Source organism: Solanum lycopersicum, chromosome 3, assembly GCF_036512215.1.
Source record: "Solanum lycopersicum chromosome 3, SLM_r2.1".
NCBI classification, from domain to species: domain Eukaryota; kingdom Viridiplantae; phylum Streptophyta; class Magnoliopsida; order Solanales; family Solanaceae; genus Solanum; species Solanum lycopersicum.
Window position 1 is genome coordinate 4261842 of NC_090802.1, and position 17514 is coordinate 4279355.

At 31.4% G+C, this 17514-nt stretch overlaps 2 protein-coding genes across 2 annotated transcripts; one reads left to right on the top strand and one right to left on the bottom strand.

Annotated features, from left to right (window-relative positions):
• The first annotated feature begins 6642 nt into the window (after positions 1-6642).
• On the top strand, positions 6643-7722 carry LOC101243675 (CEN-like protein 1). The gene is made up of 4 exons (XM_004234322.5): positions 6643-6972; positions 7072-7133; positions 7224-7264; positions 7339-7722. The coding sequence occupies exons 1-4, from the start codon at positions 6766-6768 to the stop codon at positions 7554-7556; spliced, it is 528 nt and encodes a 175-aa protein (XP_004234370.1). The 5' UTR covers positions 6643-6765; the 3' UTR covers positions 7557-7722.
• Positions 7723-9988: 2266 nt separating this feature from the next.
• On the bottom strand, positions 9989-16715 carry LOC101268651 (E3 ubiquitin-protein ligase XBAT33). The gene is made up of 10 exons (XM_004234321.5): positions 16305-16715; positions 16166-16225; positions 15899-15970; positions 15575-15759; positions 15032-15192; positions 14886-14944; positions 14676-14722; positions 14446-14589; positions 12820-12911; positions 9989-11080 (listed from the first exon to the last, which is right to left on the bottom strand). Exons 1-10 carry the CDS (start codon positions 16479-16481, stop codon positions 10542-10544), a joined length of 1536 nt encoding a protein of 511 aa, XP_004234369.1. The 5' UTR covers positions 16482-16715; the 3' UTR covers positions 9989-10541.
• Between the last annotated feature and the right edge of the window lie 799 nt (positions 16716-17514).

Here is a 17514-nt window from a genome sequence, read left to right on the forward strand (position 1 = left end):
AAAATTTAAAATCAAATCATAAATTGTGATGTCATGCATTTACTACTATCACTATATCTCGAAGATGCTTACAAATAGCTTTGCATCTTGATTTTTTTAAAATAAAAAGTTACCAAGTAATTTTAAGTAAGTTTTTAGTTTTTAAAAAAAGTTACAAGTACTTATAAATAGCTTTACATGCAACTTCCTAAAGTAACTTACAAAATAGCTTGCAAGCAACTTCTGATATTTTTTATAAATAGGGAGTTAAGCCAATTTATTGTATGAATCAGTTTAAAATGAAATAATATATCAGACATATAAATGTGACATTTGTTTTTTTGGTTGGTGATTATGGTGTTTTCTTTATATCTTTTCTGTATGTATATATCATGTATATCGTTGTATATTCATAGAAAATTTTGTGGGATTAACAAATTTAATCCCGGAATGATTGGCGAATCCGTCCAAGTTTGGACGTATCAAACTCGGTCTATTTATTAGTTCAATTCATTTCAGACTATTAAGAATTTGACATGTTAAGTTACGGATCACATTTTAGCTCATTTCAATCAAAGTAGCTTTGATTAGGTCAATAACCCATTCATTTGTCAACTTAGCTCAATTTTGACCTACCCATTTGACACCTCTAACCTAAAGTTACAACTATGAGAAAGATATCGCATGTGTGATCAAAATCAAATGGCAGAATTTGAACTAGATTTTCACCCAAACATTTTCAAAAAATATGTATACACTAAAGAAGATCATCATTATTAAATTTTGAAATCATTATAATCCCGATATAATTTGTTTTTAACCAAACAACACAATCTTGAGACGTAATTAACTTTTTTTTCAAGAAGATGCCCAAGGATGTTTGTGCGACATATAAGCCAATTGTGTTATGCTATATCTCTTAGGCATACCAAAAGTGTTGGTAGTATTTTTTAACAAAGATTTGGTAGCCAAAATATTTAAGTATTGGTGTAACATGTAATATTTCATAAATGAGATTATTGATTTCCCTTACCAACTTTATTTTAGTCGAACTTGTCACACCAGATTTATCTACTACATTTTATATCTAATAAATAATTTGTAAGTTATTACATAAAAATGTTATATGAGTTTCCTATGAATATTTCAAATGGAAAAATATCCAAAATATGTACTCAACAAATAGCAACTTCAATTTATATATAGTTTGGTAATGGACTCTGCTTATATTCTAATAAATCACAATATTATATCCCTCCTACAATTAAATATGTAATCATTCTAGTAAACCAACTTTTTCTATAATAACTAAGCAACTAACCATTTCAACAGATCCGTTTCCTCTCTATTTTTATTCTCTCCATTTTTTTCAAATTTTTATTTGGATATGAGAGACATGGCATATAGATGAAAATTAATACCTAAAATTTGATTTATTAAATAAAGATTTTAATTATGATTTAGATAATTAATATTTTATAAGAAAAATAATAATATTATAATCATAAGTCATAACAATATAATATAATGTCTATAAATATATTATAAAAAGCTTTTTGCTTTTCTGAAAAAAAAATCCTTCGAGTATTTATCTGCAGTTTCTTTTTTAAATAAATAAATGAGTAAATCTTAGATAGCAAACTTTGAACTTCTCCTTCGAAATTAGCTCATATAATTAATAGAAAGAAATACTCGCTGGAAAAAAATAATTAAAAAAAGAGAAATAATTTTATAATATATTTATGGACAAAAACAGAAGACAATACTAATAAGAAAAAGATTTTTTTTAATAATATATTTATGACAAGATAATAAATTGTTATGATTGTGGTATTTTTATTCTTTTTTTTATGAAATATTAATTATCTAAATCACAGTTAAAATCTTATTTTTATATAATTAAATTTTAACTATTAATTTTTATTTTTGCCATGTGTCTCATATCCAAACAAGAACTTGAAAAAAATAGAGGAAAGGAAAATGGAGAGGAGTCAAATCCTATTCCAACAAATATTTAGCAGTACCATAACTTATTCAAGGAGAGTTAATTAGCATTTTTTTCATTATTATAAAATTAATGGAAAAGGATTAAAAATATCTTTGAATTATTTAAAATAGCTCAAATATATCCTTGAACTATATTTCAGCTCAAAAATACTCTTTCCTTCAAATTATAAGATCAAAAATATCCTTCCCTTAGAACTTATGTATTTTGTGAAATCGTTCAAAGGAAATGGAGAAATGAGGAAAAGGAGTTCTATGTTCTTCAGTGAAATCGTTTCTAAATTCTACGAAAAACAGAGAAAATTGGAGGAAATTAGAGAAAAGTTTATTAGTCTACGTGGCATGAATGAAATTCTATTGGCTTATGTGGCATGCCATGTGACATTCACGTGTCATCTAATTGACGTTTAACCGATTCTGTTAATGAGAAGGATATTTTTGACTCAATAGTTTGACTGTAAGAGTATATTTGCGCCGAAATATACTTCAAGAGTATATTTAAACTATTTCTGATAGTTTAAAAATATTTTTGATCCTTTTTCATAAAATTAAAATGTATATTTTATTTGTGAATCCCCACTCCCTTCTCTATTTTATTTTATTTCATAATATTTATGCTAAATTATATATAAACACATTACTAATGATATTTGTCAAAACAATATTTTCCCACATACCCTAAAAACACATTAGATTGTTTGTTGCATATGTTCTTGTACTCTTTTTCCACTAGTAGTAAGAAAGAATCCTTTTTTGACCACTTATGATAAGTGGGATCGGAGTCTTTTTAAGACATCCATTTGCATTGATTAACTAATCATAAGGGGAAAAAGATGCCAATAATATACTCACTCACTTTCTCTCGTGATCTCTATTTATATTATCTGACTCGTATTGATTTGATTTAATAATTTTAAAAATATAATAATAAATATATATCACTAGTAATATGTTAAAATTTTAAATTGAACTACTACATTATATAATTGTCAATAACATAAAATAATAATATATTTTTTTTAATTTGATCAAATGACTAAATAAGATATATAAAAGATAGAGAAATCAAAGTAAAATAAAATGAAATGGAAAGAATTAAAAGAATATGGCAGCACATCAATTGGTGCAGTCCCAATTAACAGGAAATATCATTAAAGTAAGGCAACATGTCAATTGTAGAATTAAAACAAAGTAGATAATTGAGGAATCAGAATATAATATAAAGTTAAGAGGTTTTCAAATGATAAATATTATATCAATTCTTAAAAAAAAAAAAACTAAGTTAGCAACGTGTCATTCAAATAGGGCATCAAAATGTTTTTTTAGTGTTGGCTAACGTTAATTCTCCCTTTCTCTTATTCTCTATTCTTTTAACTTCAAAAAAGAATATTTAAACAGTTTTATGTATTCTAAATCTGTATATGATAATTTAATTAATATACAATTATGGCAAAGTTTATATACGTTCAAGATATTAAAGGAACCTATAATGATTTCAATTCATGCATACAACGTAGTAATATCTTTTTTATTATAATAAAATACTTTATCTCAAGTTCCATTAGTGTTAGCGTAGTATTAGGACGGTTTCTAAACAAAAAATAATGATGAAATTAGCTATAAAATTTATCAGTAATCATTAACTAAATGAGATTAACATCAATTTTTTACTGTTAAGTTATTAAAGATTGTCTATCTCTAATTTTTCATTTTTTAATATTATCATTTATACTTGTAATAATAGTAATTGTAGTCGAAGAATATGTAGAAGATGCCTTATCACTACTATTTTTAGCAAAGACTCGTTTAGTAAGGTAAGACAAAGTACTACTTTTGTTGATATTCTTTTTCATCGACATAACACATATTTTAACTTTAACATGATTTCAAATTATATTTATGTCTTTCAATTTTGGGTGTGCATAAGTAGACATTTAAATTTATATAAATTTGAATAAATAGACGCAAATGTCATACATGACATCATACGTGTTAATTTTCGTCCTACATGTGATATTTCATTAGGATTCATGTGTTTATTTGTTCAAGTTTATAAAAGTATGAGTGTCTATTTATGCATACCCAAATTTTAAGGGCATAAATATGAAATGAAGTCAAATTAAATGACATATTTATGTACTCTCTCCGTTTAAAAAAAAGAATGATCATATTTCCTTTTTAGTCTGGTTAAAAAAAATGACTCATTTCCTTTTTTAGCAACACTTTAATTTTAACTTTTCATGTGGCTTGTTTAAGACCACATGATTAAAGGACATTTTGATACATTTAACATAACTTTAATTTAGAACCATAAAATTTTTAAAAAAAATTCTTTTTTTAAATTTCGTTTCAAGTTAAATCAGACCATCATTTTTTAAATGAATTGAGTATCATCAAATTTTGGAAGCACCTCAAAAGGTGTTTTATCATTTGTCCAGGATATTATTATCAACACACAAGAAAGTATTATTCCTCATTCTTCTCAAGCCAATTAAAAAAAACCACTTGTAGTTTATGTCCGCACCTTAAAAAACATACAAAATACTAGTGCATTGATACGTGACATGAACATTTTCCAACTCATCGAACACATGATTTTTTTATAGAAAAATGTAAAAATAAAAAATAAGATCGTTATAATTGGAAGGTTAGTAAATAATTGATCAATTCTTTTGTAATTTTTTGGAAGAGCATGGTTCTTGTTAAAGAATGATAAAAGTCCTATATCGGTGGTTAATGAGATGGGTGGACTCCTTATAAGGCTTGGACAATCCTCCTTCCTTTGAATTAACTTTTGGGGTGTGAGTTAGACCTAATACCTCATTTTACATAGTATCAGAGCAGGGTCCGTCTCACCCGATGTTGGGACCCCCCAAAATCAAAATTGACCACGCACCAGATGCTAAGCACTGGACGTGAGGTGGGGTGTTAAAGAATGACAAAAGTCATACATCGGTGGTTAATGAAATGGGTGGACTCCTTATAAGGCTTGGCAATTCTCCTCCCTTTGAGCTAGCTTTTGGGGTGTGAGTTAGACCTAATACCTCATTTCAAATGGTATGAGAGACCCGATGTTGGAACCCTTAAAATCAAAATTGATCACGCACCAGATCCTAAGCACTAGACGTGAGGTGGAGTGTTACATCGGTGGCTAATGAAATTGGTAAACTCCTTATGAGGATTAGGCAATTAGCTTTTAGGGTGTGAATTAGGCCTAAGACCTAATTTCACAGTTCTAACTCAATTAAAGAACATTGTCCATTCTCCTTTTCTACTTATGATCGTTATCAATATCATTGTTCTATTATTAACTATTGTACTCTTCAACTTGCATTGTAGTAGTTTTTTTCTTTTTTAAGTGTTCTCATCGCAATTTTTACTATTTGTATTTGTCAAACTTGTTTTTGAAAACTATCTTGAGCCGAAGGTAAGTTTACATATATCGTATCTTTTCTAAATTTTACTTATACACTGAATAATCACATCGACAGTGTCAGAATATATTAAAGGTCAAAACTATAATATCAAAAGTGTAATGAATTCGATAGTAAAAACCTAAATATTGAATATGTTAAATTCAAATTCAAAATCTCTATCTATATACAACAATAAATACAAAATAAATTGTTGTATCCTAGATACAGAGTGGATTATTGTATCATTGGAAGAGAGTGAATATAAAAAATTATTATATCACTAATACATGAAAAATTCAGAAACTCTCACTATGTTTGATGAGTAATTTCTTAAACTCTCGGTATATTTGATAAATATAGTTTATAAATTTGCATGATTAGGTAATCATCTCATTAAAGATGGAAACTAGAAAATGAGATAAATTACTTTCCGAAAGCTAAAGGTGTAATGAACGAATGTGTCATTTAACTTGATTTCAATTGATATCTATGACGTATGTGCCTATTTATTCAGTTTTATGATAATTTAAGTGATTACTTGTGCACACTCAAAATTAAAGAGCATAAATGTTAGTTGAGACCAAGTCAAATGATACATTTATGTATTAAGAGAACAAATGGTAACTACATTATGAAAGTGAAAGACGTAATAAATGAACGTGCACGTTAACTTGATCTCGCTTGATATATATAACCTCTAACTTTGATTGGCACAAGTAGTTATTTAAACTATCATGCATAAAGTTGAACAAATAGACACACATGTCATACATGATAAATCGCATGAGATTTGACATGCATGTTTTACTGTGCAAAGAAGTGATAGTTGAGTGACTTTTGAGTTGAAAATGAAAGTTGATTGACTTTCTCCGAGAACAATTGATAGTTGAGTGAGTTTTGAGTTGAAAATATAAGTTGAGTGACTTTCTGTGAAAATAATTTACAGTTGAGTAGTGACCATCAAAGTTATTAGCTCTTCAATTTTACAATAGTTTAAATGATTACTTGTCCACACTCAAAATTAAAAAACATAAATGTAAGCTAAAATCAAGTTAAACGACATGAGAAAACAATTGAAACTATAGCAAGAGACATGTGTTGTTAATATTACAAACAATTAAGCAAACATGTTTAACTTTTAATATATGTATGTAGACATCTTTTTTTCTGGCACGTTGATTGGTTTTTCGAATCTTTTAAACTTATAAATCAAGCACCTTCCTTTTTATTTCACTAATATCTCCAAAAAAAAAAAAAAAAACTATATATAAAGCCCCCTCCTTTGCAATATTTTCAAATCATTCACCACATATATTTAATTTCTTCACTCAACATACAACATTTTCTTAAAAAAAAATAAAAAATTATGTCTTCTAGAAGTACTTGTGAACCACTTGCAGTAGGCAGAGTAATAGGTGAAGTAGTAGACAGTTTTAGTCCAAGTGTGAAAATGAAAGTTATATACAATGGGAGAAAACAAGTCTCTAATGGCCATGAGATTATGCCTGCTGTTGTTGCAACTCAACCTCGCGTCGAAATTGGTGGCGAAGACATGAGATCTGCTTATACACTCGTATGTGTTTGTGTTTGTATAAAATGAAAACAGAGGTTTATGTTTGTACATTGTGTTTTTTGTTGTCTGATTGTTTGTCTACTTTTTTTCTTTGGGAAGATCATGACGGACCCTGATGCTCCAAGTCCTAGTGATCCATACTTGAGGGAACATCTCCACTGGTAATTATTATTCTAAACTCTGATATGATGATTTAAATGTACAATTTTAATACATGTGTTATTCATTTGCTTATTATAATATAATATCAGGATTGTGACGGATATACCTGGTACAACTGACATTTCATTTGGTAAGTTTTACTTATCGAGTTGATTTCTGAGATGGTCAAAGACAATGATATAATTTGATTATAAACTTTCTCAGGAAGGGAGATAGTGTGCTACGAGACGCCAAAGCCGGTAATTGGGATCCATCGTTATGTATTTTTGTTGTATAAACAGAGAGGAAGGCAAACAGTGAGAGCACCAGCAACAAGGGATCAGTTCAATACGAGGAGTTTTTCGGCGGAAAATGGATTGGGTTCCCCTGTTGCTGCTGTTTATTTCAATGCCCAGAGAGAAACTGCAGCCAGAAGAAGATGAATTTTCACACACACACAAAATAAGCTAAAATGCACTTTGCAAAGTACACAGACAAAAGTAGTACTGCCCCAGGGCCTCACTGATTGGTTTAAGAGATTCTAAGTGTCATTCTCAAGCATATTGTAACCAATTATATTATATATATATACATATGGTGTTTGTCCTACTCATTTGCTTGTTTTTATAAATAAATACAACATATGAAACATGTTACGATGAATGTAAGCAGATTTTACTACTATTTACTCTTAGATTAAGTGTATCAAATTCAAGTAAAAAAGAAGAAAATAACGAAGGAAGCATAACCGTTAACAAGAAAAGCAATGTAAAGTCTATATGAAAGAAATAAATCGTAACAACATCAATATAATGTGATAATCGAAACACAACAGACAACATAACGCAACCGCTACAATTGTACAACGACAGACACTACACACGGCAAGACAACACTTCACCATCCTTTATTCCTTCCTATTAAGAGTACTACTTATGTCCTCGGTTATATGAAGCTGCTAAAAATTAAGATATGGAAAAATTTTTGTTGAAAGCATCACTCGTGAATGGATCTTGAAGTGCATAATTCGAATTTAGTTAGAGCTATAAGGGAAAAGGGTTTGATATACCCCTCAACTTTATCATTTGGAGCTGATATACCCTCGTTATAAAAGTGGCTCATATATGCCCTTACCGTTATACAAACGGCTCACATATACCCCTGCCGTTACAAAATGGCTCACATATACCCTTCATTTAACGGAAGTTAAAAAATTAGTTTTAAATTTATATTTATTACTTCTAATTTTTTTTAAAAAATTATTTAGGGGGTATATATGATTCTTCTATCAAAGTTCAAGGTATTTTAATTTTTTCATACATAAATTATTTTTTGACTTCTTTTATTATAATTATTTGAGTTTCTTATTCTTATTTTGTTTTTGTCTTTCATTCCTTAGTTTAAAGAAAAAAAATTTAAATTATTTTTTTTTGTCTGTATTGTAATTTAATTTCGCATTCGAAGAAAAAAATTGGACATCTACAATAAGTTTTACAAGAATGTTAGTGAAACATAAATAAATTTGATTATCAAAATAATAATTATAAATTAGTCATTGAAACAAAAAAAAAGTCAAAAAAAAAATATTTGACGAGGATTACATTAACTCATATGAGATTATATTTTTTAGAAAAAAATAATAAAAATTTACATTAAAATTATTATTTTTTTCATTTCCGTTAGAGGAAAAGGGTATATGTGAGCCATTTATTTACAAGTAAGGGTATATATGAACCACTTTCATAACAAGGGGTATATCAGCTCTAAATGACAAAGTTAAGAGGTATATCAGACACCTTTTCCCGAGCAATAATCATCTCGGATTGGGAAACAAACAAAAAGCTAATAAGACTGCAGTTTACACAATCGTATCAACTAGATTTTTTGTGTTCCTTTTGACACTGACACTATACTTGTTGTGAGAAGACTTATGATAATGGCAAATGATTAAGGCCTCTACAGTAATTTAGATAAGACTTACTCAAAGATTAGTATTGGTATACGTGTCGAATAAATAAAGGACGTGGTGATTTGGTCCAATTAGACATTCTAATTTTGTCAACAAAAAATAACAGAAACAACTAGGAAGTAGAGTGTGTATAAATAATATAAAGAGGACAAAAATTGTGTATTGGCCAACTTTAATTTGTTACTGTTACTAATGTCACGTTTAATTGAAGATGACAACAATCAAAATCAATTCAGACACCCCACCACATGACTCACTCTCCATTTACTTCATTTCCAAATTAACATCAAACTCCTCGAATGCCAAAAGCCTAACAACAATTGCTTTCAATTAGGTTGTGTGGATGCATCAGGAAAGATAAAAGATTAGATCTAAACGTAGTTATTCGGAATAAGATGAGAATGATTTTTATGCTGGAAAAGACGAGGCTGAAATAGTTTAAACGTGTGAAGAAGAAATGTGCAGATGTTCGGTGTAAAAGTTGGATATAGTGCGATAGAGGAGAGATAGAGATAGGTGTAATTGCGTAATAAATATTGTAAGATGTAGGCATTGTAGCGAAATTGATTGCAAAAAGAGGAGAAATAGACCACATTAAAATTACCTTTGGGTGTTGGAAATTTCAGTTTACAACGAATATGACCTCAAGATCAAAGATTAGAGTACTAGTGTTGTTCTTGTATATTTTCCTTTTTATTCTTTCGATTAACATTACTGTCACTTTGATTATCATATTATCTACTGCTCATTGTTAGTATTTTTTTTCTTTCCTTTGAACCAAGGATCTACGGAAAACATCCTCGCTAGCTTCACAAGGTAGATGTAAAGTCGATATACACACTATCCTACCCAAAACTCACTTGTGAAATTTCACGATGTTTGTTGCTGTTGCTGCTTTGTGCCGCATTATGACAAACCCAAACACATTACTTTCTACTGCAGAACATTAAAATGTGTACAAACAGAATGTGCTACACAAATTCCCCTATTTAACTCTTTATCTTTGTCAGTTTTTACAGACACCTAACGTTTACCTTCACAAATCCCACCAGTACTAAAACTATCTTTTGTAACTTGATGGGGTTGTACTGGAACAAACAGGTTAAAAACTTATCTGCTTCAACCAGACTAGTAATAGCGGCACTACATACAACAGAGAAGAATAGTCTAAGAACAATCTCAATATTAGACATCTCTCCAATGATGCTCCATTGCAATACTCCAATTTCTTACTTGTGAATTCTTTACAAGCCCCGAGTCCAAAATAATCAACGTCACACTTTTAAGGTATTCAAGATACCTACCGGAGTGCTGGATCCATTGGCTCATAGCAAGCGAGAGTAATATAAGCTGCAAGAAAGATTCAAAAGCATGAGAAAGTAGTAATGCTATGCCTTGAACCCATGCGCTGCTCTGCTTGGATCAAAATTTCTTCTACTCCAGCACCAAGGCGAGCTTATTAAGCATTTATCTCAGCATTACACTGATGCTCCCTGCTGCAGCTTCTTCTACCCCAAAACATGTTCGAGCAGGTAGTTTTCTCCAATCTCACATTCATTTTGTCCTGATCCGTTGATGTCGACTGTGACTGATTAGGAGTTTCTTCTTGAGTATCATTTTCTCTTGATTCCAAGGTTGGAGAAGGTCCTTCATCACAGGTACACAAAGGCATTGCAACAGAGGGAAATGGACTACAAGTCACAGGACAGAAAAGATCTGAAGACACTGAAGCAACACGATTCTTTCTAATTTCATGTGCGCTAGGCGGTGTTGATCGTTCTTGGTCGCGAGAATGAAGCATGCATGGTGTGCATAAGCTAAGGGATAGATGTAACTTAATTTCCTTTGCAGGAGATCCTGGGAGTTTTACAAATGAAACAATCCCATGTCGGCAAAGTGGACATGGAATGGATCCAGGCGGACCCAATAATTCAGATGGGACGTTGCTTGCCGAGCAAAGATAGAGAGCACATCTTACACACAATTGATGCCCACAACCTGAAAGTATTTGATACAAAATAAAATAATATATTAATATGACAATTCTCATCTAATTTTACAGGAATCATACCGTCATTTTATTGTTATCGTCTTCTCATGGTTAGACAATGTGTCCCAGAAACCTAACAGTGCGAGAGAATCTGATGTCGATCTCATATTTCCCAACTCTCTGGGTAAAATTGTTCGAGTTTGGGGGAGATCACATTGGTACCTATTTTTCATCAGTACTGCCGTCGCATTTTATGTGGCACTATCACTCTTTGGAAAGTCGAACAGTTTGGTCATTGACTATGACTTATCAATTTTCTTTTAATATTTTGAATTATTAATTACACTAGCATATATACTAGACATGTAATCATCAAATATGTAAAAGTTTTATTTCAGAACACATGAAAAATCTATGCGTTGACCCTCGAATCCCAAACTCCTTCCTATAAAATGAGACGGAAAGAGTATGTAAAACAGATTTCCAGGTGAACCAATCAAGTTGCTTTATACACAAGCACAAGACTGGGTAGGCATCAGATATTCCATATCAGAGAGTTGAAAAACATCAAGTATAACAAAAGACTAACAACTGCAGTATCTACACATTTATTTCATAACTACAAATCTAGAAGTCTTTAAAAAAATAATTATAAAGGCGGTGTCTAGACCAACTTGTACACACCTCAATTATTCCCATATGTATCTGCATCCTTCCACCAAAACATGTATAGGATAACTTTGTACACAATAGTTTAGGTGGATGAAAAGAAATCTCCTCGCATTTTTTGCCTCTATTGAGATTTAAATCCCAATCCTTAAGATTTTCCCTCCAGCTTCACCAAATGCTAGACCATACGCTAGGATTCAACTACAATATCTAGATTTGATAGGTCTAGGGTGTGCAAAGGCTTAATTTTGGAAGTGTTACTCGCATAATAAATCAAGAAAGGATTTCATACTCAAGTAGAATAGATGATTAGGTTGGTGCTAGATCATGTATGAACCGAAAATTCTCAATTAGAGGGGATTTTTACACCATTTGCCAGACACATCTCAACAAATGAACTATGCTTCAGATTATAAAATAGTTGAGATTTGGTTGTATGAGTTGTCTATATTTATTCATCTGCTTGATTCAGGCATATCTCATTCCAATACTAAGTATTTAGTCTTATTCCCTTGATCTCACACTTGCTCCTACATGATGAGAATACTTCTCCAACTAGAATAAAAGAGCTCCTCACAAGAACCAGATCTAATGTCATGTGTAACAATAAAATAAATTTCCGAATAAACTGATATATTAGATATACAGTATACAGGTCATTTGCTTTCATTGTGTGTTGTTCTTGTTTTGTATTGATACTGAGGAATTTTTAGAGACAATTTCTTACACATGATTTTAGGTCTACCTCGTTCTTTTACCACATTCAACATCATACTAGCACACTAATTAATCTATACATAAGGAGATCAATGTAATTTTATCCTCCATATATGTTGCACACAATCTTTATCAGATGTAAATCATTTCTAATCTTGTCCATCTTGTATGAATGCATATTCATCTAAATGCGCGCATTTATACGACATTCATCTTGTGGATAAATTGGACCTTAAAAGTCCCAAAAATTTGCTCCTATACAACATAGTTGCATAACTGATTGTTGCCAGAACCATTTTAAAGAATTTGTCTGATTAATACATTGAACAAAATCAGATTGAAAGGGAATAATGGTACAAACCTTCGGCAGCCACTGAACATGCCCTCTCCAGGCAAACAGCACAAGTATCAGAATCATCAGAGGAAGATCCTGAAGACTGCAACCCACACTCTCTGCAAAAAATATTCACAATGATAAGAACTTATATATGGTTGGCATTTAATTTTACAGTACCCTAATAGACTTACAATTATTTAAAAGCATAGATTAACAGCTCCCCCTCCTCCAAAACCCCATGGAAGAAAAGAGCACCACACGTAAAATATTTCCCAGCGAAGGAGAGACTGAGAGAAATCACACGGAAGTACAAAACAAGTGCTCATTCTATCCTCACTTAACAGCCACTACAAGCAGTCAAATGAAAATCAGCCCTGACCGGCTTTAGAGTTGAAACATTCCACTAGTGAAAGTGAGAACCAATTAGCAGTCCATCACACTAGTGCTTAACATGAATCATTAATAGATCAGAAGGCTCAATCGAAGAAAATTTCAATCCAATGTCCACAGGACTAATGGTTAAGGTGTTTTCTTAAGCTCCCAGAAGAAGCAATGTCTAATAGATCAAACTAGAACACAGGAAAGGGTAAGATAAGCCTGAGATAACAATAAAGTTCTTCATCTCAAATAGCAGCCTCACTGCTTATTTTCTATTATTGACTCTTAACGGAATGGTGCGCAGTAACTGACTAAAATTGAACACTAGACTGCCTAAAGATGACTTCAACTAAAGGAAAACCAAAAGAGAGAGACAAACTGACAAAGTATAGAGAAACAAACAAAAGAAAGCTTGACCAATGGGAGTTGGATCAATCATAATTTTTCCGGCTTATGCCTTCGCAAGCTAAATGTGCATCATACAGATAGAATTCACAGAACAATATACATTGATTTCAAAAACTTTGAATGCAGCAACGAGTAGAGTGACTGAACTGCTTGTTACAAATCTATACCGATACATGGAGTACCCTTTTGCAGTTACGAACACACAATATCCATAGCAATAATTTCCACATCTTCAATTAGTAAAAATCTACTTTGTTTTACTTCCCTAGCATATGTTACATTTGTCAAACAGATATGCATTAAGCCAGTAACCCATTTCTATTGCTACTAACATCAAATGGCTTAAGTATCATCAATGCAATCATTTGTTTTGATTTTCAAAAAGTAACTACCCAACTTGGCCACCACAAGAAACACTAGACGATCTAAAGTGAAATATCACATGACAAAATCTCTCTATTAATTGAGACTTGATAATCAAAAAGTTACTGTATGTCAGACAATATGGGACCAGGTTTAGGGTAGATATTGAACTTCGATCTTAAACAAATTTGATGCACCAAAACAGATTCAACCCAGAAATTAGGGCACTCCAAATTTTTTCAGATGACAAAGATCATTAGTTCAGAAATAAGCTTTTTTCCTTTTTTTTTTTTAAATATGTTAAACTCCCTCCCCTAAATCCCTGTATCTACGAGCTGAATAGTGGGCATTTCCCATGTTTGCTTACTTGGTAACTCAAAACAAAACCTTATGTTTGGAAGTGGAGGGTCTAAACCACTATAGGTCATCCCTCCCTTATCACTTATCAGTCCAAAAACTAGATTACAAATGACTAAAAAAAAAAAGATAATTTCCATTTACCTTGCGATGTTAAGCACGCTTAAGAGAGGCAACGATAAATAACTTGAAGATGGAAAAGGTGGAATTATCGACTCAGAATTTGGTGCAAGTAATGGTTCAAGCCAATGACGTCCCCACATCCTGGCAACATCAAGAGGAACCCACCTGAAAGAATCCATATATCTGTTCAGTGACGTCTAGAAATTCGAAGATGTAAGGTTAAACTGAGAAGCAAGTCCTAAATAGATTACCCATTGCAGTTCAATGTCAATCGATTGGCACCTCTTGCAATAAGGATCTGCAGAAACACAAAGCAAATACTCATTTAGAAACAAGCAAGGGTAAAATATTGCATCAGAAAACAACCACATGAGTACCAATTGGCATCGGAAGTAAAACATCTTTTACTTCTGGTAATCAAAATTATTAGATAGCAGCACGAAGATGAGTTAAACAATCACCTGACAGCATTTTAGATTTCCGCCACAGGCAGCATAGTGCAAAGGAGTGCTTCCAGCTCCTAGAGAACGATTTATTTGAAAATAATGTCAATTAACAATCAGGTAATTTCCGAAAACATCTAATTATGCCTCGACTGAACATATACCTATCAGATCCATCGATGACCCATAGTGAAATGTCACAGCTGAAACATTTGCATTGAGATCAAGCAGGAGCTGGACACAATCAAAATACCCATTCAATGCAGCCATATGAAGAGCAGTTATACCACCATCAGCAGCTTTATTTACAAATTTTGACAGTGGACTGCAATGAAATGAAGCCAATACAGCGATTAGCCAAGTAAACCACATACGTTCCAAGAAGAAGTCAAAACCTCAAAGTCAATAAATTTTGTGTCAGAATTCATGAGCATGGTTGTATATCAGCTCATTTTTCTCAACTAATTCTCTTATCAGAATCTAGACATCTGTAAACACAAAGCTCACAAATGAAGAACTCCCGAGGTATCTTCTTTTACTAGAGCATATGTTGTACACTACCACCTCAGTCTTCTATGGTTGTCAATGACATCACAGGTCAATCAATGATTTCATTTGGGACCTTATATCTCATAAATAAATTATCTGTATTTACACAACTCAAGGAGAATCCAGATAACTAGAATGAAGATGAACAGATCACCAACCTTTGCTCATGCTTGCCTTTTGAATTTGAACTGTCTCCTCTGTCAGCATTTATTTGAGCATTTATAGACTCAAAAGGGGCACTAGGAACGAAATCAGTCACCACAAGTCTTATGCATCTAACATGTCCATTCACTGCTGCAAAATGGAGAGCTGTTCTTCCACTAAGATAATCTGCCCTGGTAACCTGAAAAAATAGTTTCAAGATCCAATAGGGACAAATGCTATTAGAAGAATGACAAAGCACAAGGCTGTGTAAGCTCTAGTAGCCAAATTGACAAGTTAAAAGAAAAACCCATGAGGCAAAAAATCAAAGGGAAACTCACATTGCATCTAAAGAGAAGAAGGGTTTGAACAACTTCCCAGTGACCATATCGACATGCCTGCATCAGTGCCGTCTTCAAAACAAAAAACAAAAAAAAAACTCAAACATCAGATTCAACAAAAGAAACACCCAAACTTCAAAATCCCCCAAGATGACTAAAATTAACAAAAATAACCCAACCCATGAAGCTGATCTCTCATTTGAAAAGAAACTAAACAGGACTAATCAACAAAAAGGGTTTTTTTTTTCAAAAAAAAAAATCTTTTACCTGACCACAGTAGTTTCTAGAATTAACATCAGCACCATTCTCAAGCAACAATGCAACAATCTGAAAATTATTCACACAAATCAAAAACTTTAACGACATGCGATTAAAAAGGGAAACAAAAAAGAAAAGGGTTAAATACCTCGTTGTGTCCCTTAGCGGCAGCAAAATGAAGAGGTGAATTGAGTCCACCAAAAGTCGAGTACTTTGAAAGACATGGATTGCAATCAAGCAACATCTTAGCTTCTACATAATCGCCGTCTCTGGCCGCCGATACCAACCGTTCACCGGAGGCCGAACACCCAAAAGAATTACCCATTTTCTCTGTTCCTCCTTTTTTTTACTCTCTTAAGAAAAATCAAAGCTGTGTCTCTCTCAATATATATACATGTCAAGTCAAGATTTGCAGAAAAATGGCAGTATCTGATGAAGCAAATTTGACTCAAACAGAGTATATGTCTTTTACAAGGATTTAGTAAATTAAAAAATTGGGGTTTGTGGGAAAAATTAGGTCAACTGTCCTTAAACAAAATTTGAAAAAAAAAATGATAATCATGCAAGTGGTTTTTGCTTTATAATAATTTTTTTTTAAAAAAAATTGACTAATTTAAATTTATATTAAAGTTTCAATTTAATTTATATTCAAAGTATTTTTTAATTGAATTTTTTATACTCAAAACTCTAATAAAGATATCCATTTGATATCGGGATATAACAATATTTGTGCTGATATATATTGGATTCTTTTCTTTCTTTTATTACTATAAATTATTTTATTTCATTAGATGAAAATAAGGTTATGATGTTAATAGCAAGATTTCAACATTCTACCTAGTAACTGATTTGTGTTTAATTAATTACATTATTTTAATATTGTTAGTCTTAATAACATTTATTTATCTGACTAATAAAATTTAAATGCGCTCATAATTATATTGTTCTAAATTCTTGATAAATTTAGAGATAATTTTAATATTTTTTATTTTTTAATCAAGATAACACTCCTTTAAGAGTTTGAATTCACTTTCTATGACGTGTAAAATATTAATGACATATTTTAATTTAATCGGTCAAGTAAAATGAATGATGCTTTTAAGAATATCAATTATTTGAAGATGAAATTAACGATTTCTAATAAATTCAAAAGTATTATCGATACTTGTCTCTCGCATTTATATTTGATATCTAAGAAATGTTTGTATACTTTTACTATAATTTTGGATAAAAGGATGACGGTGGATTATTTGAAAAAAGTGATAAAATAAAAGATATTTGTTGTTTTTTAAATTGTATTCTGGCATGAGGTAGTTGGGAAGAGAACGTTTAGTGGAATTTCCTTTTCTGGAGTAAAT